General features: G+C 42.8%; 1 protein-coding gene across 15 annotated transcripts in view; it reads right to left on the reverse strand.

Annotated features, from left to right (window-relative positions):
• ABLIM1 (actin binding LIM protein 1) overlaps window positions 1-22209 on the reverse strand; it is a 291744-nt gene that overhangs the window by 36729 nt on the left and 232806 nt on the right. For 14 of the 15 annotated variants that reach the window (XM_032423124.1, XM_032423132.1, XM_032423138.1 and 11 more), the window contains exons 7-11: window positions 20633-20720; window positions 17320-17378; window positions 5057-5134; window positions 4168-4323; window positions 798-833 (exon numbers count right to left, since the gene is read on the reverse strand). In XM_032423124.1, coding sequence (XP_032279015.1) covers window positions 798-833; window positions 4168-4323; window positions 5057-5134; window positions 17320-17378; window positions 20633-20720 — 417 coding nt within the window. Of the gene's footprint in view, window positions 1-797; window positions 834-4167; window positions 4324-5056; window positions 5135-14545; window positions 14630-17319; window positions 17379-20632; window positions 20721-22209 lie in introns of all 15 variants that reach the window. The other variant, XM_032423139.1, reaches the window with a different exon arrangement.

Here is a 22209-nt window from a genome sequence, read left to right on the forward strand (position 1 = left end):
GCCTCTGGTCACCAAGTAGGCAGTCGGGTGTAGGGGTGGGGCAAAACCAAGGAACTACAGACACCAGGAGGGAGAGTGTGAAGGAACTTTTGATTTTCTAGATCAGTATCAGCTTCCGGAAGAACCCTTACTAAAATGGGTTGTGAGAATAAGTAATCTGGGGGCTGTGTCTTTGGTTTTGAATGCTGCAGAGTGGAAGAGTATGTATGGATTGATAGGGGACCCGTGGCTCACTACGGAATGATCACTGATGGCTCTAAGTGATCCACATAGGAGTTATTCTCAAGGGAACAGTGGGCCTGGTGGACTGGATAAAAGCCATTGTGAGATATCTTTATCCTGAGAAGGGGGACAAGACTACTGATTCGAGACTAAAAGGAGTGTCCTCCCCTGAAGATGGCTCTGCTTACAGAATACTCTCTGACCACTGTAGGCCATTTCAGATAATCCAGTACGTTGGGATTCAGATCAATTCAATATGAATGAGGGGAGAGAGCCCCCCCCCAGCAGGACAGGTGGCCTCACTCCCTGCAAACCCTTACCAGGCACGTAGAAGCACAGGCTCAGATTACTATATGGCTGTTTTTACCCCCAGTCTCATTGGAAAAAACATTGACTACTGTGTCTTAGAGTCATCTCACATGTAAGGAATCCTACATTCATCAGAATTTTGCGTGCAGTTTTTTGTTGTTGTTGTTGTTGTTTTGTTAAATGTCCTTCTTTAAAAACTCCAGTCTAGGAAAAGTCCAAATCACTCCCAAATCCCACCCATTATAATGTTCAACAATGGCACTTACTTCTGCTGATGGAGTAGGAGACAAAGTCCTTGGAGACTAGAAGAATAAAAGAGAATTACAAGTCACAGTGGATATTGATTTGTTATCAGTTTAATTAGTTTATCAGAAGCCCCTGGAAATAGTATGCTGCATCCACATGCCCGCTCCCGTTGCCCATCCCCGTCTTCTGATTCGGTAAGTTGAAAGTGGGGCTCAGGCAGAAATATGACAACCAAGCTCCTGGGAGCCTGGCACATGTCCTGGCCTAGGAACCGTGGGTTTTGAGAAATACGCTGTCATACTTTAGATGCTTAATTTAGACAAACTGGAACTATTTTTCCCTCTATGCTCAAACTATGCTCAGTTTACTACTATGAGTCACGGTGTCTACCGAAACACAGAATTTTATAACATGGTTGTTGACTCAATTATCATCAGGGCAGTCACATAAAATCATTTGCTGCCTGACACAGGCCGGTGATGACCAGGTCTGTGGCATCCTGCCCTGGTGGGCTTGCCAACATCACTACATTCACCTTCTGGCTTCCATCCTTCAGGGCACAAAGGCTTCCTTGGGGTCAATGAACAGATCAAACCCTCTTTCACCACAGGGCCTTTGCATTTGCTGTGCCCTCTGGCAGCAGTTCCTTTCACTCAGACACCTGCTGGGCTTACTCCTCTTCTTCGGTGAGGTCTCCACTCACACGTGGTACACACAGTGCCTTCTGTGACCCTCCTATTTGAAGCAGCAACCCAGCCCCACAGGCTTTCTCCTTACTCTGCTTTGTTTTTCCGTTAGCACTATGCCCTGTAAAAGTGCATTATGTATCTGCTTATGGTCTATCTCCCCCTTTCCACTGCAAGCTCCATGAGGGCAAGAACTCTGCTTCTTTACAGCTAAGTATTCCCAGGGACTAGAGCAGCTCCTGACACGTATGAGGTGCCCAACAAATATTTCCTAAATGAATGAATGAAATGTTTACAATTAAAATGCAAAAAGTGCTCAAATAGAAATGAAATGCGAACAAAGCATCCTGAAGGACACGGTGGATTTCTCAGCATCCCAGTTTGCCCCTCACCCCAAGGTCACAAGAAGCCGCCGGGCTCTCTCGCACTGCAGATTTCTCAAGCCCCCCGGTCTCAGGGCAGCTGCGGACTGTCTCTGGGGGTGGGGGGTGGGGGGGATCTTAGCTGGGTGAACACAGGCTCCTTGAAGGCAGGAGCCAGGCCTGACCCTGCTGACAGCCTCCGGATCCACCCTACTCATGCTTTCTGAAGGCACAAATGGGGACACAGAACGTCAAGTTTATTCCTCCAGCGTTTCTAAATTGGCAATCTAGGGATTCTTTGGAAAAATAAGTTAATAAGTAAAGGAATAAATAATCAAACGGTGTGTCAAGTTTTCTAAGTTGCAAGATTCATGGGTTGGGGAAGAGATGGGGAACATGTCTGATTTCTGATCTGGGGGCATCCTTCCATCAGATTCCGTGATCCAAGAAACCCACAGGTCATCATTCCGGGTTATGACGGTAATGATGCCGAGCATTTATGTGCCAGGGACTGTTCTAATCTAAATATTTCACTTAATCCTCACAGAAAACCTCTGAGGTGGATATTACTCTCTTGAGTTTACAGATAAGGAGACTGAAATACGTACTTTTCCCAAAGTTGTATGGTTAGTAAATATGAGTCTGATTCCAAAACCTGAAATGTTCAAAGCCTAAACTCTTGAGCGCTTGATGCTTTACTGCTCAAAACGGAGCCCCTGGGAAACAGACACCTACCCCCAAACCCAAAACACCATAAAACAACTCACCTCCCCCTTGCTTGTATGACTTAAATATTAGCAAATTCTCGTGCACTTGTTCCAGGCCCAGGCGCTGTGCACCCTGTTCAGGAACTGTCCTTTTTCCTTTATTCCCTATGCAACTCTCCAGGCAGGGCCCCGTGGCAACTCCACAACCCAGGCCAATCAACCCCGCCTTTGAGCGGCTGCAGATGCAGTTACACGCATATGACCACTAGGGGGCACTACATGAAAATGGATATCACTTCCTGTCCAATGGGCCATTTCAATGCAGAGCTATGCTCTGGCGTAAAACCCAAATTGAAAAATTGAGTAAATAAAAAGAACAACATATATTACAATTATGAATACATATAAGTATAATTATAAAACATATCAAATGTACATGTATTATTGAGAACAAATTGAACAGAATCACCATGTTTTCATGGCTTTTCTTCATCTAAGATCTCAAAGCCCTGTGTGGATGTGTTAGGTAGCATATAGTCTGTTTTAACCTTGGACTGAACAGCTAATTACAGTCCAGTACTTGGGTAACGTCTCTCTGACTGGACTCAAATCAGTCTGTAGAGGACTCTAATTTTAAAAATAAAAGGGGAAAATTTTAGAGTGAGGTGAACAGGCCAGAGGAAAGAGACCAGAGCCCACTCCACCCAGGTAGGGAACCCCCAACCCTGGAAAGGGATGGGGAGGACCCCAAGGGGCTGAGAGGCTATGCTCCAGCCTCCGGACCATTAATGTTGGGCGAGCATTAATAAGCCCCAAGAGCCCCAAGAGCACAGGGAGTGACCACAAAAGCGGCCGTCATTTGCCGAACATTTACCACGAGTCTGACTCTCTAACTGCTTTAATAGATTAGCTTATACAGCTTTGTTTTAATAGATAATAAATGATCTAGATATTCTATAGATATTAACCTTTAACAGATCGTTTATTTAATCCTTACTAACATCCTGTGAGGTAGATTCTGTCATCCTGTGATACAGATGAAGAAAACAGGGTCAGAATGGTTGCCACATGGCCAAAGTCATACAAGCAGCACGTGGAGTCCCCAGGTCGAGCCCAGGTAATTCGATTCCAGAACCCTAGCTCACATCACTGTGCCACACCGTGGTCTCGATCTCTCTGCTGATTCTGTCCTTGCACATTCTGACTATCGTAAGATGCTGCACACGGCAGCGGTCCTAATTGTGGGTATATGTTCTCTTCCTCATGATCCCCATGACTATACTTCAGCCGGTCCCTCACTCCCTCTGCCCAGCTCACAGAATCTCCCCTGACAACTTTGACTTCCTTCCCAGTATATCCACTCTGCTATCCCACCACCTGGTACCAGCGCTCATTCATGCTTCCCCGTTGTTTTCTCTGGTTGCTCTTTTCTCCCACCCCTCCACCCCTCTGTAACCTCCCGAGGCCAGGGATGGTGTGATAGGTTTCTGATACCTCAAAGCACCTGGTATGGAAGCCTGCAAATAGAAGGGAATCAAAAGGACCCTCTGACTTATTTTGATTCCAATCAGTCATGCTTATACATGTGATGAAAGAGAAGTTGTTGTATAATGCACAGCTTCTAGAATGTATTACCTCTCCCAGGCTCTGCCTCTCCTGTTTGTCATCATAGCCTGAAGTGTAGAAAGGCTCATAGGTAATGAGATCTGGACGTTCAATATCATAAATTGCCTTGACCTTGGGAATGGCTGCTAAATCCTTATAATCCAAGATTTCGTTGTCCACTTTTGCCTGGCAAGGTTAAACAGAAAGCAAAATTACTCTCATTAGTCTCATCTCTTTGGGGAACTATTTTTTAGTACATTTCATGTTCTGCTTGAAAGGTGAAGACCTTAAAAAGAAACAAAAACCAAAACATTTTGCTCAGTTTTAAAACCAAAAGCATTTTGCTTTAGGAAGTTGCCTATTTATACCATATATTAATCAAGTCGTTTTTTAAAAAAAAGTCATCAAAAACTTAGGAAAAAGTCTGTGTAGAATAAACCAAGTAGAAAAGCCTGTAAACCTTCAGGATAATTTTCCTACATTTATTACAGAGATGGAGAAGCTCAAACAGATGGTCAAAAAGAATCCTCCCAGATGGCCAAAAACAAGAACTGCATATTTGGTAAATTAAATATTTAAATATCTTTGTGGTAGAATTTAAGAATACTCAGTATCAGCATTATGAAATGTATAATTATTCCCCATGTATCTATATCCAAGTTAGCCACAGCAATTTTTAAAGTCCTTCATGGTATTACTGCATTTTATAGGTCATTGACATCGATGGTCACATTTGTATATAAATGTAATTACCCAGAGGAAAACATGATTGAGAAGGCTGATCTTCAACAATGAAAACTGGATCTCATAAAGAAATAGAAATAATTTCGAATTAGTCTATTTAGGATTACCCACCCCACTATGACAGTCTGCTACTTTACCTGTCCCGGAAGGGTCTTTTCCAGAAATAAATACTTACATAGATAGTATGACCTGGGGAACCAGGGATACTGGAGCCTGGTCTAGAATAAATGCTTTCAGAGGAAGTCCTGGTAGGCTGTAAAATAAACAGTGCCTTGTAAGATTTCAGACCATGGCTTCAGAATCAAGACTGGCCTGAGTCCCTAGCATTTACTAAAAACTAACCTGGTTAAAAAAAGATTTGTGACTTTTCTGAGTAAGGGAAAATATAACCTAGACAGAAAGGTAAAGGAGAACCAGCTGTGCAATCAGCCTTGAAAATGCATTTGGGGACTTTTCACCTTCTCCTCCTCGTCCCCTCCAAGACCTTCTTGCTCTGCCTTCATGCACATTTCCCTCCACCTCTGTTGCCACAATCCTAGCCCCAGTCTCCAACTCCGCTCATCTGGACTATTGTAATGACCTTGCCTGAGGGTTTCCTACTTCCATTCTTGCCCTCTTCAAATCCACGTGATACCCAGTGACCAGAGAGATTTTTTTTTTTTTAAAGATTTTACTTATTTATTTGAGAGAGAGTGAGAGAGCATGAGTGGGGGAGGAACAGAGGGAGAGGGACAAGCAGAGTCTGCACTGAGTGCAGAGCCCGACGCAAGGCTCGATCCCAGGACCCTGAGATCATGACCTGAACCAAAATCAAGAGTCAGACCCCTACCCAACTGAGTCACCCAGGTGCCCCCACAGAGATTTTTTAAGAACAGAATTTGGTCACTACTCTGCTTTCGGCTTCAGCGACCACTTAATATCACAACTCCCAGCACCTCAGGGTTTTGATCCGGCTCTCCTCTCCCACCCTCTCACTTCCCACCATCATTCGTGGAACATGGCACACGTCCCTGCTTCAGGGTTCTTATCCTCGCTGTTCCCTCTGCCTGAAATGCTCCAGTCCTCGATTTTACTTGATTTTTTTTTCTTCCTCCAGTTTTGGCTTTAAATATCACCTCCTCAAAGAAGCCCTCCCTGATCTTTCAATCCAGAATGGCTACCCTTATTTTCTGTCCGAGTCATTCTTAGTTTTCCTTCATGAATAAAATTTATAATTCCATGTGTATTGGGTTTTTTGTTTTTTTGCTTTTTTTTGCATCCTATCTCCCTCATTAACTTCAGTTACCATCTCTGCCCTCACAGGATTTATTTTTTCGCCACTGTGTATGCCCGCTGTTTTCCACAGGTACGTAGAAGGCATAAATCTTTGTTCAGGGAATGAGCTAGGATTTATTATTTGTAAACACTCAGTTTGTGGATACCTGGCTCGTGTTAATTACGAGACGTGAGCCTAACCACACAGAGAGTCACTGCAATAAGGTTAGCAGTCAGCTGCTGGGAAAGATAAAAGAAACTGGACTTTATAATATATGCTTAGAGGACCCTGAGAGTGAGTGGTGGTGGGAGCAGTGGGAGGGTTAACTGCCTCCCACTCTGCCTGGCACATTCTGGAAAGCTCTGCCAAGAAAACCAAAGGCCTAGTCTTGAAAGACTTGCTCCCCTCTGTACAGATATTTCTTGGAGAGGAGAATGTGTAGTTCTAGGTTAGGAATTGGATCTTTCCTCTTCAGTACTTTTTCTACTGATATTTGGCATCTTGATTGTGACTATAACGGAGCCAAAGAACCTCCTAAAAATCAGGATGTTGCATCACTATGTATTCACATGTGAAAATACTGAGAGCGAACCCACCTGACCAATTCAAGTCAGACAGCGATTAGACTCACTCTAACAGGGAATTCACTGGAATTCAATGTATGGTTCTTGTGTCTTTGAGATACCAGGGGGGAGGGGGCTGGAGAAGTCACACTGTGCACAGTGGAGGGGTGGCAGGCTCGTCGCTTCAGGTCCCCCTCCCCAACACCTGCCACATACAAGTACTTTCTTCCTAGACTTAAATTTCCAATCACATGCGTATCTCAGTATGAGAAAATTCTAAATTCTGAGTCTACTGGGAAAGGAAGGATTCACATAATAATGCTACTCAAAAAGTCCAATTCCTTGATTTGTGTCCCAATCAAAATACAGAAGTGACACAACCAAAGTGTGGTCCTCCTTTAAAAAGAGACGCCACCCGCTAATAAAATGGAGCCAGTATGCCTCTCCGTGGGGTAACGATTAACTACAGGTAGTCCTCCAGCCTCAAGTGGCCAGGACCGAATACGTGCCAACCCAGTAGCAAAATGCAACCTGGTAAGTAACAACACAAGAATGTGAGTGGCAGCTAACGTTGGTCATCTGCTTACTATGCAGCCCAAGCTCTTAGCCCCTGCACTAGAATCTCCTCCATATTGTAAGGTACACATGACCATTCCTCTCTCATCAACATAGCTATGGGACAGATGAGGTGAAAATAGAAGAAAAAATTTGAGATCAACGAGCAGGAGAGAATGTTCTTAGCTCCACAAGAAGCCTGCAGTGGCTCTGTGTTGGGGTGGGGTAGGAGAGGGGCGAATGCAAGATAGACGTCTTCGGCTCCTGGTGTTGCTATGACAAAGCCCTGTTCGCATTAACAAGCAGCTAGGACATTGTGTGAAGAGCCAGAGAACACACTGAGCCTTGGGGTCTCTCCCATGTCACTCATCCTATTTTCGCCAGATACAGGTCAGAGATACTTTCTGCCTCCCCTGTAACGATGCACCTGGGGATGGCTCTGAAGTAGTTTGGTCCCTTGTGTGCTGTGCGCGCAGATCGGAATGCAGCTGCCGAGCCACGTGAACACATGCCCGGGATGGGGTCTGTAACGCTCTCTTCCAGGGATGAGGAACTCGACGGAAGGAAAAGGTCCCTGGGCTGAACCAGCCTGTTTCCATTCAGGCTCCCTCTACCTTCTTTCTTCCCCACATGGGAGGATCTGTGAGTTCTGCAGGCTTCCTCTGAAGTATTCAGCTGGTTCATGTACAGCATGACTACGGCAGAGCTCACGTCGTTAAGAGTTATCCGACAGGGCGCCTGGGTGGCTCAGTTGGTTAAGCGACTGCCTTCGGCTCAGGTCATGATCCCGGAGTCCCGGGATCGAGTCCCGCATCGGGCTCCCTGCTCGGCGGGGAGTCTGCTTCTCCCTCTGACCCTACCCCCTCTTGCGCTCTCTCTCTCACTCTCTCTCTCTCTCAAATAAATAAAATCTTAAAAAAAAAAAAAAAAGAGTTATCCGACAATCTGAAATCTTGTCAAGTCCCGTTTCGTTCTTCAAGGTGTTCAAATCTGAACCACCTCCATTTTGCATATACTGGCCCCAGGTTCTCTGATTCTAGAATAAATATTTTGAATTTTTGTAGTCAGACTGTGTTCAAAGTCAAATCAGCCGGTCACCAAATCTGACGGTGCTCCAGCTCTCATGTAGAGACCAGTCTGCCGTGAGCATCTTCAGACCATTCAGCACCGGGAAATGCTCAAGGTTATCTCTTGGAGATTCAGAAGTTGCTCTTTGTTTCACTGCATTTACTGTGGCTTGCTTTTGCTTCATTCCGATCTCCTTACTTAAAATCTACTTCCATAGGCATCTTGCTTATGGGTTGAGTTACATCCTTGCTTATTTTCTTACAATGGCCCTTCTTTGTCCTGTTTTCCTGTCTAAAATGAAATAATGGGATAAAACACACGACTCTGTGTAGTAAAATAGAGGGGGGTTAGAAGACTGGATTTGGAGTCAAGTGATTAAGTTCAAATCCTGGCTCTCCTTGTTGTGTGACATTCTATGAGTTTTTCTTTTTCTTTCCTTTCTCGTTTTCTCTCTCCCTGTTTCTTTTGACTTCCTTGAGTTTCAACTTCTCATTTCTAGAATGGAGCAAAGGGTACTAACACCTAGTTCATAGGGACAAAGGAAACAACACCTATAAAGCTTCAAGTACCTTGCCTCGCACAGGGCGCGTACCCATTTTCAGCATTCCCCAGACATCGGACCTTAGACTGGATTTCTTCAACTTTTAATCTCACACAGTGAAGGAGAGTACGGTCTCTATTTTGCTCTTCATGACAGAAGAGTCCTTTCAAATGTGAGCTCCATGGACGAGATGTCCGTAGAGCTCTCTGCACTTGTGTGCCTTCCCATAAGAACTCAGATACGTGAGGTCATTTATCACAGTCCACGGGGCAGCAGTCAGATTGCCTAATGCCCTTCCCCTTTTCGAGAGCTCTGTGGAGTGATTGTGTATCCGCCCGAGATGGTGACTTCCTGTGCAGGTCTTTGCTTTACTGATTTATGCCCTTCCCATGCCGGATGGCAAAGACCTTGCACAGGCCTCTCTTATCTGCCGGAAGGGTTCCTGGTGCGCTGCCTCTTCACCCGTGCTCAAGCTCAAACAGCGCACACGGATCGCTTGCTTTTCCGCCACAGTCCCAAGGGCTCCCGAAGTGTATGTGCTCACCCGGCGGAGGTTAGAGGTCCCTCCTTCACGAAGATAATAAGATTACTTTTTAAAACTCAACTATTAGTTTGGGTATTTTAATCTTAAATATTTGGAATTTTACGTTTCAATTCGAAATATCTAGAATTCTAAAAATGTTGAATTTTAAATGAACAACTTTATTATTAAAAGAAATCCTTTTGTTCTTCCGGCTGTATCTCCCCTCCCCCCATTAATAAACTTGCTGAGGGTCCCTGATGGCCAAGACGCTTCAAAAGGCACACAGCTGTCTTCCAATATAGCAGCTCAAATCCACTCCAGTTGAAACTCATTTAACCTGAAAAGCAACAACTCACTGCCGTGCCTTCCCTCTTTCAAATCCCACTGACTGTTTCTTCTTTACATGAACTTAACTCTAGTGTCACCCTGCTGGGCTAGAACAAAGTTTTACAGATGATCCACATTTCCACAGATGATCCTTATATGCAATTATTTAACCTACATTACTATTTCAACTCCTTCTCCTATCTAAGTTAACAACAGTGACCCAGGAATTACTGAGTTCAATAACCCAATGGGTCAGCAGCCTTTGTGAGCCTCTATGAGAGTTATGATGAACAAAATTACTCTCTTGCTTATACAGTTGACCCTTGAGCAATGCCAAGGTTAGGAGCATTGACCCACTGTGCAGTGGAAAAGCCAAATATAACTTTTGACTCCCCCCAAAACTTAATTACCAATACCCTACAGTTGAACCGGAAGCCTTACTGATAACATAAACAGTTGAATAACACATATTTTGTATGTTATATGTACTACATACTACATTCTTAAAAGAAAGTAAGTTAGAGAAAAGAAATGTAATTAAGAAAATCCTAAGGAAGAGAAAATATATTTTCTATAGTATTGCAGTGTATTTATGAAAAAAAATAAGAAGTGTATGAGTTGGACCCACCAGTTCAAACCCATGTTGTTTAAGGGTCAACTGTATTATAAATGAAGATAATTTCTAATATTTATCCTCAAAGGTATGCCCACTTCTACAGAGAAAGGAAACAGGATCTGTTATTAAAAGCAGATGCAATTTACTTATTTTCCTCGAAACACCTTTTCCCTCATGCCTTGTGGAAAAACCCAACTTTGAAAGCACAGTTGGAAAATTTAGTTTTATTTTTTTGTGTCATTTTTTTGAAAAAAAAAAAAAAAAAAAAAGGCAGGGTGAGGGTGGAGAAGGCACAGTAGATGCAGAAAGGATTATAGACTGGCTGTGATCTCTCAGAGTATTTTGCTAATACAATTAGGCAAAGAATTTAATCCTTATTTTGGCAACAGGAGGAAAGGGAGCTTCAGGAAGAACCTTCTATTGCATGTGGTTGTCCTCGCTCACTCTCTCATCGAGGGGTCCCTGTGACCTACATTTATTTCCCCAGCACACGTTCATGTACCCACTTTTGATTTCAAAAAGGTTTTTTATTTTTCTCAAAAGAAAAAAAAAATCAACAAGGAGAAGTCTCACTGAAGACAAGTAGTTTGTTTCAAGAAGGAAGAGAAAAAATGGCATTTGATACCTTACAGTAGCTGCTTGAAAATACAGTTCTCTTTGTTTTCCGCATGAAATCTTTTGAAAAGTCCTCTACCTTACAGCTGAGCTTTCCTCTATGCCTTACTTGGTCCATCTGTCCTCCCACTCAGAAGGCACAGTCACAAAGTGAGAATTACACTGAAGACATCTTTTTATGCTTCCACATAGCACTCATCCTTCTTCAGATACTATTAAAACACTTACCAGAGCTCTGCCTGGTGAATAAGCAGAGAAAGAACATTTTCCATTTACTTTCATTACGGGCCACCGTGCACATGGGGTCCCTTCTTGGCCGGAGAGCACTCTGCTGCCCCCGCCCTCCCCCCCTCAGCAGAGGCAGGGGTATGACAACTACCCATCTAATTTGCATTTCTCCAAAGCCACGCTCTACAAAGGGAGAGAAACTACAAGCAACTGGCAACCAGATGGGAAAGAGCGGATGAACCCCCAGGGGACAACTGCCCATATAAGGCGATTGGCACCTTATAGGAAGGGCTGCTGGGATTGACAGAACCTGCCTTGGGTTTTTGTTGAAGTTCACTAGACAAGGTGGTGATAATAGCTGCAGAAGAAGGAATACTTTTACAATCTGCATACGTCGCATGTTCACTGCTAAGCCAAGAAAGGGTGAAATTAACTCCTTTGGAGCAAGGGCTTTTATGTTTCAGAGGAAGCAGGAGGGGCTCACCCGCACACCGTCCCTTCTCTGGAGAGTTTCACAAATGCCATTGGCCTTTACTATGGCTAAGAGCCTCAATGTCTTTCCAGTATAAATATTAACCCCTATACATCCTGATGAATGATCAAAACACACCAAAAAGAATAAAATATTCAAATAAAGTGAAAGCCTAGAATAAACCATATGTATTGTAGTGGTGTTAATAAAACAATAACATTATCTCCTTGTTCGAGACATATATAAAACCTCTAATTAGCTCCTAAAAAATATACACACGGTTTTTGTTTGGCATATTATAGGTTTGCAAATGCATACGTTATAATAGTGAATGTTAGTTTCAAAAGAAAAAAAATCTCATGCCCATTTTGTATGGCAGTCCGTTCATACTTTAGCCTCCAAAGGCACATGAGAGAAGCTCCTTTTTAGAATATAGCAAGCGATCCACTGTGGATTATAAAAACTTGGTCCTGGGAATATCATCTGCTTTGTCTATGATGAATTATAGCAGAAATCACAAATGTTCAGTACTGAGTTTTACCTCCAGACACTATTCAAATAAAACTTTTCCAAGCAAGTAAAACTGAATATGTTTTTCTTAGATAATTCTACTTCATCATTTTCTTTTACCTGTATCTCAGCCTGAGGAAAATGGAGCAAACTGCAGAATATAAATAATAAAATGACTTTCCTCCTATCAATTTCCTCCATGACAAAACCAGGGCTTACTTCTAGGGCACAGAGGGCTGAATGTTCCTGCAAGGAGTACAGCTGGTTTACCTAATAACTAAAAGGGTTTGGTATTATCTGGTGAAATGAGCAGCTGGTGTAAGGCGTCTAAAAGATCAACATATCTGTGTGACTTGAGAATTGCCTTGGCGTTTCCAGGCTTCTTAAAAGTTCTGGTGAGCTATTCCTCAATGGCCAATGCGTGAAGGGAGACCTTGTCAAATGGCCTGTTTCTCTGCCAGGTCCCAAGCTGTTTACAACTTTCTGTGATGGAGCTGAAGCTGACTTCATTGATATCTACGGCTAGATAATGGGAATCAGATGTCCCTTTTGAACCAGAATAGGAAGAGAGTGGTTATTAAAAACAGAGCTCTCTCTCCTCTAACCCACCACTACCTAAGAGGCTCCCCATCTTTTAAACTTAAGGGTCTGGACCAAACCAAAGAATCTCACACTTGATGACGGTATTTTTGTTCAAGTCATGAAAATGCATCAGTTGGTTATAGCCTCAGGCTAACAAAAGAGAACACTATTTGAGTTATAAAGTATACTTTTGGAAAAAGGACCCCAAAATTATGAAAAAGCAACTTCTTGCCAAATAGAGGTCCTAATCCTGAGCAACACTCATTTGCAGTGGGGACCATCTTCGGCTGTTCCACTGGATTCATGAGACTGTAACTTCACTGCATGTGAAAACTCCGTCACTGGAGCTGAATGAGCTTTAGGACAGAATGAAGATCACAATGACAAATACAAGTTGGGAGTGTAACCCAGTATCGTGGACCAACACAACGCACCCAAGGCCTGGAGTCAGCAATTAAGTCTTGCTGCTGATGTCTGGGGAGCGCCGTGGGCTGACCTCATCCTACTGATGAAGAACCTTAGGGGGTTGACGTCTATAAATGTATATACCTCTAACTCTCTTCCAAACCATTTAAAGAAAGAAGGTAAAGTTTTAATAAAAGTACACTCAGCAACTGTCGTCAGCCTTGGCGCTGTCCTGGCAGGCGCAGACAAAAGGTGTACACACAGAGCCCAGACTAAAGTGTTATGTTGTAATCTTGAATTGTGAGCAGGGCTAAAAAAATGGGTTTCCTCTGGGCTGAGACAGGGCTGTGGAAAGTTATCAACGGATTCTCAGAGACCCCTGAAGAAGGTCAAGTATGCTCCAGGAGCACCATCTCCTGCTTCATTGCTCCTCTGGAGAGCTGGCTGAGCCCTCTCCTGGCTTCCGGACAGTCCTACAGGTCATGCTGCTTTCTTTCTCAAACACATCAGACTTAGCCAGTATGCAGTGCTCCCCTCCTGTCTTCCTAAGTTTCCCTGTGGTGTAGTGGAAAGAGCACGAGTTACGAACTCAGCGACCTGGCTTCCAATCTTCACTCCTCCGCTTACCGGTGGGCTAACTCTGGGGAAATTACTTAACTCTGATGGGTCTCAGTCTCTCCACCTGTAAAATGGGGGCAAGGACAGCTACCTCACAGGGATTCTTAGGGAGAGCACGTGACAGTATATTTAAATTCCTTGGCCTCTGCAAAGTAGGTGCCTGGTCCCTCTCATTTCCTTTCTCACTTCCCTATTGCTTTCTTGAGCCGAACTACTCCCTCCCCAAGCACTGGGTTCCCCTGGCTCCATGCTGCCCCTCGCCAGCCCCACCCCTTTCTCGTCATCTACACGTGTGCTCATCTCAACCAACCTCCACAATTCAACTCAAAGTCCACTTTCCCCAGGAAGTGCCCGTTGAGATCCTTTCTCTCACCTGATGTTCCCAGATCTATGATATGTTTCTACACCATTTTATAAATTATTTATCTATTATTTATCTGTCTTCCCTGCTAGTCTAGGTCTAGAGCATCCAGCCTAGCACTCAGTATACCTGGGTGCCTGGCAATATTTGTTTAACGAACAAATGTGTAAATACAGGACCAAAAGGGGAGCTTCTAATGTGCTCACTTGAATGATGGTAACGCTTTAGCCAGTACTCTAAATGAAAACAATACTCAGAAAACAGCCAGAATCAGAACGTGAGATGCACTCTGTGGGGTGAGAAAAAGCATCTGCCTCTGCAGAAGCCAGAGAAGTTATGTGGGAAAAGCAGCACAGAGAGGACAAGCGACAGAAGCCTGGGGCCAGGACAGCGGCTGGAAGCCTCAGCCTAGACACAGCGCCAACCTGCAGAGACGGAGACCGTCCTGTGCGTCGAACCAGACTTTTGGGATAAAAGAAATCGGATGAAGAACGATGCGTATTTGACAGCTGCCATAAAACATGAAAAAAGGGAAGAATGAACAAAGAAATATCTTCAGTTTAGAAACACTATACAAAAAAACAAAACAAAACCTTTGGGAAAATGAATTTGAGAGTAACTGTCAAGGGGCATCGCTTTAAAGTTGTGTGTGTGTGTGTGTGTGTGTGTGTATGTGTTTGAGGGCCCATGTGTAAAAGCATATTTACTGGTCTTCAAGTTACAGTTTATTTACCTACATTCTAACACCCCATGATTCCCTTCCATTTATTTCAGCTTAGACATTTTTATATATGAAGAGTAAGAAGCCAGTGAAGCCACTGAGAGATGTCCTTAAGAATCTATCATTATAAATGGCCTGTGAGTTCTTAAATACCAAGAATGTGGATTACTCAGTGGGGTTGCAGAAAGATTCTTAAAACATTTTCATTTTGCTATGGTAACTGCACTGATGTGATACCCTGTGAAAGGCTTGGAAATCTTGGCTCAATGTCTGTGATCTGTAGACACACCCTTAAGAGAGAACAACATTTATTCCCTTATTCAAAAACCGATTCCCCTTTAAACCCCACCAACGTCAGCATATACCCCACTCAGGGCACACTGGAACCTCTTCCCCTCTGGTGTGCATCCTACACACTACTGGGCTTCCCAAAGGTGAGCAAGCTGAGGGTTGGCCTGACCTCCCAAGTGGTTGAATGTTGGCTTTAGGAGAAAAGTTTTGGAATTTTCTGGAAAACTTTACTAAAGGAAGAAAAACTAACAGCTCTTCTTGGCCAGAAAGAGTAGAAGTATTTCACTAGTTGTTTTCACAAGTTTATCCAGAGAGTTCTATCAAGATGCAATCAAGAGTGGTTTTTTTTCTTTCTTTTTTAAATATCATTTTAGACACACTATCTGCAAACTCAAGCAATCCTTACAGAGAAAAGACACACATTCCATGCAGTCTGGTCTCATTAGCATTCTTCTCCTCATCTCCCAAAAGACTTCATCAGGGATGAAGTGAAAATGATTATTCAAAAAACTGATAGCAACACTGCAGAGAAAGTATAAACCACTAGCTACTTGGGTGGTTTCTGGGCAGCATCCCCAAGCTATGCTATGAATTTTACATTCTCATGATAAAAGTGACAACTACTACCTTTAATGTTCTAGGATTTTATAAAGATAACCCATTTCCAAAGCATCCATAGTTCCTCAAAAATCTCAGACTGTGGTGCCCAACATGGGTGACTGTTCCAGTGTGCACCTGCCTGGCGGATGGACTTGAGGGTTATACACACATGCTCAAGCTGAAGCTGTTATTCTGAAATGGAGACCAAAACCATCCTGATATTGGTGGACAAATTCCTTTTCAGTTTGTTTTATTTTTACTCCATTATTCTGAGAAATAGGGTTTTTTTTTCTTTCCCATAAGAGTATGATGCCAATGGGGTTACAATGCATAGCTGCTTACACCTACTAATGGCAGTTTAAGAAGATCTGATATCACACTCCAGAGTTTGGCTTCCAAAATAAATTCAGGCCATTCTTTTCCCTGAGATGCCAAGTGGAACACAGTCAAACTACAGTTTTTCCAAGGATACCACTAAGTCAGCTAACCCGAGAGACTGGGATCGTGTGGACTGGGATCCGGTGTGATTATTGCTCAGAAAATATTTCACAGTCCAAGGGAAAAACTAGGGGCATCTGAATAGGATACAGATTATGATACTGACTTATAAGCGTGTACGGCTCTTTGCTTCTGAAACACATAAAATAGTGTCATCTGGAGGTGTTGTCAGGGCTGAATAAGACCAGGAGAAGGTTTTAGAAGTGAGACGTGAACGATGGACTCTGAAAAACAAACTGAGGGTTCTAGAGGGGAGGGGGGTGGGAGGATGGGTTAGCCTGGTGATGGGTATTGAGGAGGGCACGTTCTACATGGAGCACTGGGTGTTATGCACAAACAATGAATCATGGAACACTATATCTAAAACTAATGATGTAATGTATGGGGATTAACATAACAATAAAAATTAAAATAAATAAATAAATAAATAAAATCTTTTAAAAATAATTAAAAAAAAAAAAAGAAGAAGTGAGAGGTGAAGAGGGTCTATCCTTTTACCCAAATGCTTAATGTTCAAGGACAGTTACTGAAACATTTTGATGTTACCTAAGAGTTAAGTTACCAGGATGCTTACTCACATTGACACTTCTGGGCTCATCATTGTTTTCCCTAAAGGTTTTATCTGACAAACCATCAGCTTCTGGAGACAGAGGCTACTTGGTGAATTTGGATTTAAGAGGTGAGTAAAATGTACCATGGATGCAGAGTTTGGGTCGGGGTGGCACATTATGGACTAAGTACAAAAACGTCTGGTGAGGTCACCAGATGTTGGACCTAGAACTTGATGAATCATTTTTTCCCATCTGTGTGGTTTGACTGTTCCCTTGAATGCTTTCCTATGAACCTGACTAGTGAAGCAAGGCTTACTTTCTCCAACACAAGCATTGGAAGCATTAACCACAATCGGTTTAACATTCGAGAGAAGGGAACCTCCTTCCCTGGCCAAATGGGCTTTCAACCTGATCTGCTCTTAAGAAAAAAAAGAAAGTCATGAAAAAGTAATTTCCCCAAAACTCCAGCCCTGAGAATTAGTGGCGAGGGCACAGACAGCCAGCAAATGCACCTGGCATCACAGCTCTGTTTCCTTACCCGCAGCTTTTCCTCAGTCTTGGTAGATTGCTTACAGTCGGGATGCCAAACGGTGGAACCTGGAAAGACACAATGCCCGCAAAGAGTTAAAGGAAATGGAAAGAAGCCAGAACTTCTGAGAACATTTCATATCCTTCTCTCTCTATCAGGGGGGAGTGTTAGAGCCCAAGTGAATTATGGGCCCAAGTGAATTATGACAGCTCTAATCTCCAGGTGAGTTTTCCTCATTCAGTCTGAGCTTGCTCTAGAAAGGTCACAATTCTAGACCACAGATACCACTAACGGGCGCAAGAGTGTTGTGACGCAAGAGATGTTTAGTTCTTGACTGAGTGTTGTTGCTGTTGTTTTGGACCATATTATTATCCTTTAAAAGTCATGTCTGTGTGCTTACTACAGGCTGTATTTAATTTAAATAGAAGGCATAAACCATGTTTACAGAACATCAAAACAACCAAGCAATTTAGATAAGGGAGATAGAGTCAAACCCAATAGTCTATATCCAGAAGCAAAACTCACTGAATTTTTTGTTGATCCAATTACACACAGTCATCTACAAAGATATGGAAAACCAAGCCAACTAGTAGAAAGGTCGAAAGTTATGTTACAAATGCAGAAGTTTTCTTTAACTGTTAGCCTTTTAATTAACAAAACAAAACAAAAAATCTCCACTCTCAAACGAGTGAAATTACTACTTAAGTGTCATTTTCTGTCCCTGAGTCAATGCCTCACCTTCTCTGAATATGAAGCCCTTCCCTGGAATGGTGCCCGCATCACAGAACTAAGCAAAACACTTAAATCCCACAGAAAGCTCTTGTAAGAATCCCAAGCCCACTGATATGATTTTGAATGCCTAGATATATATGTCATTTATACAGTTGTGGGTCAGACCTGTATGTAAGTCCTATGTTCACCTAAGGACACATTCAAATATGGTTATGGGCAGAAGAACCGAAGGAGCACTAGATAAGACTTTAGCAAATAAAGTTACTAAGTTGAAAGCAGCAAGTAAATGATATAAATTTAATAAGTCTCGGTATGAATATCAGACTTCCCACACATCATTGTTAAATCTTTATCTCTTCAAGCAACCATCTGTGTGTACTTAAAAAGTCACCAAATTAAAGTAACTCTTGAATTATTTTATACTACTGAGCTAAAATAGCTAAAATAATACTCATGACAAGGATAATACCTTTTACATCAGAATAATACTTTAATCCCTATTTAACAATCATTCCTATCTTGCTTAACCCAGAGCCCAAAAAAATAAAAACAGAAAAAAAAAGGAAAATGAAACAAACAAACCAGACAGACACATAGTCTTTTCAGCGTTAGCATTTACTCTGAGGCTGGCTACAAAGCACAGGAAATCCTCTTAATGTGGAGAGCCAAGGGTCAGGGTGGGCCCAGAAGCAGCATTCGCTGTGAAGGTTCGAGTGGGAGCCCTTGGCCAGATCACTGGGTTTGCACACAGTGTCACACTGTTCTCCAGAGGTCAGACACACAAGGACTGGGACTCAGGGAGAGTACCAGATGCTGAGGAAGATGAACTACTCATTCTTCAAGGATGTGTCGAGAGGGCAGGCAAAGAGCGCCAAGGCCCAACTCCAGAAGACATTTACAACAATCCCTGGAATTCTGAGGATAGCCCATCTTAACGGATAGTTGTTTATTTGTAGTATGACTGCGCTGTTATTTGCGCACAGCTTGAAATCACTCTCTATTCAGGTTCCAGAACCATGTGAACGTGCAGAGCTGCACTCAGAGCCTTTGAGTCTCAGTTCCTAGCAGACACGGTGTTGACATGCGCCCTTGTGTCTGGTTTTGAGTGCTATGATCGACACACTAAAATCTAAAACAAAGCCTGGAGACCAAATAGAGAATAAATTGGCTCCATGCTGAAAATGCAAAGTGACACCTGCCTATGGCTACGGAGAGTCACAGCCTGCCCTCGGAGAAATGTGTCATATAAAGTCCACATGAGACCATGGGTTTGGGGGCCTGTCATTTCCCTTTAATGGGCCCTTTAAAATTCAGTGACTTTTTTCATCAGAATTTTCCAGAGTGATCATGAAAACTAAGGGATATTTGGGTTGTCATTTTCTCATATAGCTAGCATTTTTCAGAAGAGTAGATAAGGCTTTGCTTTAATATTCAAGAATCATTTCCGTAGACTTTTTTCGTTGTATAAAAACTAAACAGAGAGCAAAGCAAACCATTCATTAAAATACACATAGTGTTAAGTGCAGAGAGACAAAGAAATGAATGCAAAGGCAGATGAGACCTGGTTATTACCAAACTGAATGAGCACCAGCTCCCGTGGTTCTCGCTAATTTTACTGATAAGCCCTTGTCGATTTAATGACTCTTTCTCCAGCTAAAAATAGTAAAATGTTTGTGCAGATGGTGTTGTTTGGAAGAGAATCCTCCCCTAAGCTTCTTGCTGAGAAATTTCAGCATTTTAGGGGAGATAAAAACTAGTCATGGTTACTAAACACTGAGAAAATTTCTCAAAATGATTTTCAATTAGAAAAAAATCTGGGGGCACCTGAGTGGCTCAGCCAGTTAAGCATCCAGCTCTTGATTTCGGCTTAGGTCATGATCTCAGCATTGTGAGATCGAGCCCCCAGTTGGGCATGGAGCCTGCTTAAGATTCTCTCCCTCTGCCCCTCCCCCCACCACCCCCAAAAATATGATGGTCCTCTGGTAATGAATACTTCTTTGCCACCAAAAACTTCTCCATTTCTCTTTCAGGGACTCTGGGTACGTTCTCTCTCACTCTCTCGCTGCCTCTCTTTCTTTCAATATGAGAGCTACATCATCTTAATGGGATGAAATACATCTATGATGCAATTCACCAACTATGAGGTTTTCTTCTTCCTGAAATCCTGCATAAGAGCAGGTTGGAGGCATTAAAAAATCCTCGCAGGATAGCGAAAGGAGCAAAGACAAAGCAGCATCTAGAAATGCTTTTTCTCTTTTGTCTTGTTTCCCAGACCTCCTGGGGAAGGTTGGGAGGAAGTGTTGCTAATTTTCACTCTTGCCTCACCTCCATAGGACCAAACATCAAATCCTATTCGTTAATTCCAGAAGCAACACATTCCTTTGTTAAACACACTCAGGGGCTCATGGCTGGCAGGTCAACTGCTTGGCTGATTAATACTAACTGATGAGGTAACTTCCGGCCACATTCATTTTGGATCTGGGAAGCCTTGTAGCTAATGAAATGCCTCCTTCTCTGAAAACAAACAAACAAAGCAAGGTTTTCTTTCCCCAGGCGGAAAGAACTTACTGAATTCTTGAGTCCATCTTACCTTGAAGATACATTTCCTCTCCTTCTGTGAACATCTGATTGCATCTGCTGCATCGTGCACAGCTGGGGTGGTAATGTTTGTCACCTGCCTGCAAGAGAAGAGGTAGGGACTATTTAGTTTACCCCTTGTCACAGCTCCCAGCCTCTTTTCTGGACATGGGGATTTGGAGGCAAAGAGAAACAGCTGAGGCAGGAAAAATAATTGTCCCATTGACCTAACCTCCTATACCAACAGCCCTGGAAGCGGAAGCTGACCCCATTAGAACTGGAAGGGGCTCAAAGACCAGCTACTGATGCCTGGATGATAGGGCGGCCTCGCTTCTTGGGGTTTCTGGCATCCATCTCTCTCTTGGCCTGGTCGCTCTTGGATGGTTGCTAGTTACACACCATGTGCCTGAGATGAGTCCACTCCATCTCCAAAAAACCCCACCCCCAAAACATTAACATCCAAATTGATGTGGAGACTCATACTGGTTTGTACTAAAGTAATAAAAAGAAAGGATTCTCATATTTAGCAGGTTCTTGTTTTCTTAGCTAAACTGTCTAAAAATAATAAAATCTATCTAGCTTACATCAAGACGGGAAAAGCCATAGTAAAGGACATAATCCACAGCTTTCATCTTAGGAGGACCCCAAATTCTCTTCTATGTTGCTTATAACAGTCTTTTGCCAGTGTTATGTTGTTTTCTGAAGAAGGCATTTTACTGAGGTGGCCTTGCATTATTCATGAGCATTTCACATTCCTAAATATGACAGATGCCACCACAGCAGGTGTTGACTTCCCCTAAGCAAAATGTCACTGGACACAGGGATAATTCTCTAGACAGGTGCCAAGTCACATTAGAGTCATGCTCCAAATGTACACCTGACAAAATGAAATCTTTTCGTTTATAGCTTAGAAAAAATCTTCACCACCTAAAAATTATCAAATATACTCTGCAATGAAATCATTTTATTAACCAAGTGTGAAATAGTTCTTTTGCATGAACCACACGAAGGCAGTGCTGAGAGCCCAGAGTTAGAAGTAGCTGCCCCCTGTGCTTGCATGAAATCTCAACAGGAAATCAGAGGTCAGGTAGTGATTCCTTTCTCACACCCTCCAGTAGAAACTACAAAAGCCACTTAGCAACCAGAGTGGGAGATGGTGGTTGGTTACTCAAGACAATCAAGTGGAAAAAAATTTATTTCAAAATAGAAGCCAGGAATGAAATCTGTTGAATGGTGCCGATCAGAAAATTCTAGAAGTGGTGCTCTTGTTTTGGTTCACACACTATTATTTAATTATTTTTTTCCCAGGGGATGAAGGAAGCATAGGAAATGTCACACAAAGTAGCTCCTTCCCTTAGGCCATCCAGAGCCAAATGTGAGTGAAAGGAGAAAGAGAAAAGTCACAGTAAGTTCTAAACCACTGTAGTTCAGCTGGGATGCTAATGCAGAGTTCCCAGCCAGTTAGGACAATCTCTGGATTCTCAAGGAAAATGTAAGTGAAAGAATTAAGGCACCTTGACAGGAAGTTTGTGTAGTCTACAGTGAAAAGCACACTCCTCAGTAAACTGGGAGAAGGAAGATAGATCTTCA

Source organism: Phoca vitulina, unplaced genomic scaffold (genome assembly GCF_004348235.1).
Source record: "Phoca vitulina isolate PV1807 unplaced genomic scaffold, GSC_HSeal_1.0 scaffold28, whole genome shotgun sequence".
In the NCBI taxonomy this organism is placed as follows: Eukaryota; Metazoa; Chordata; class Mammalia; order Carnivora; family Phocidae; genus Phoca; species Phoca vitulina.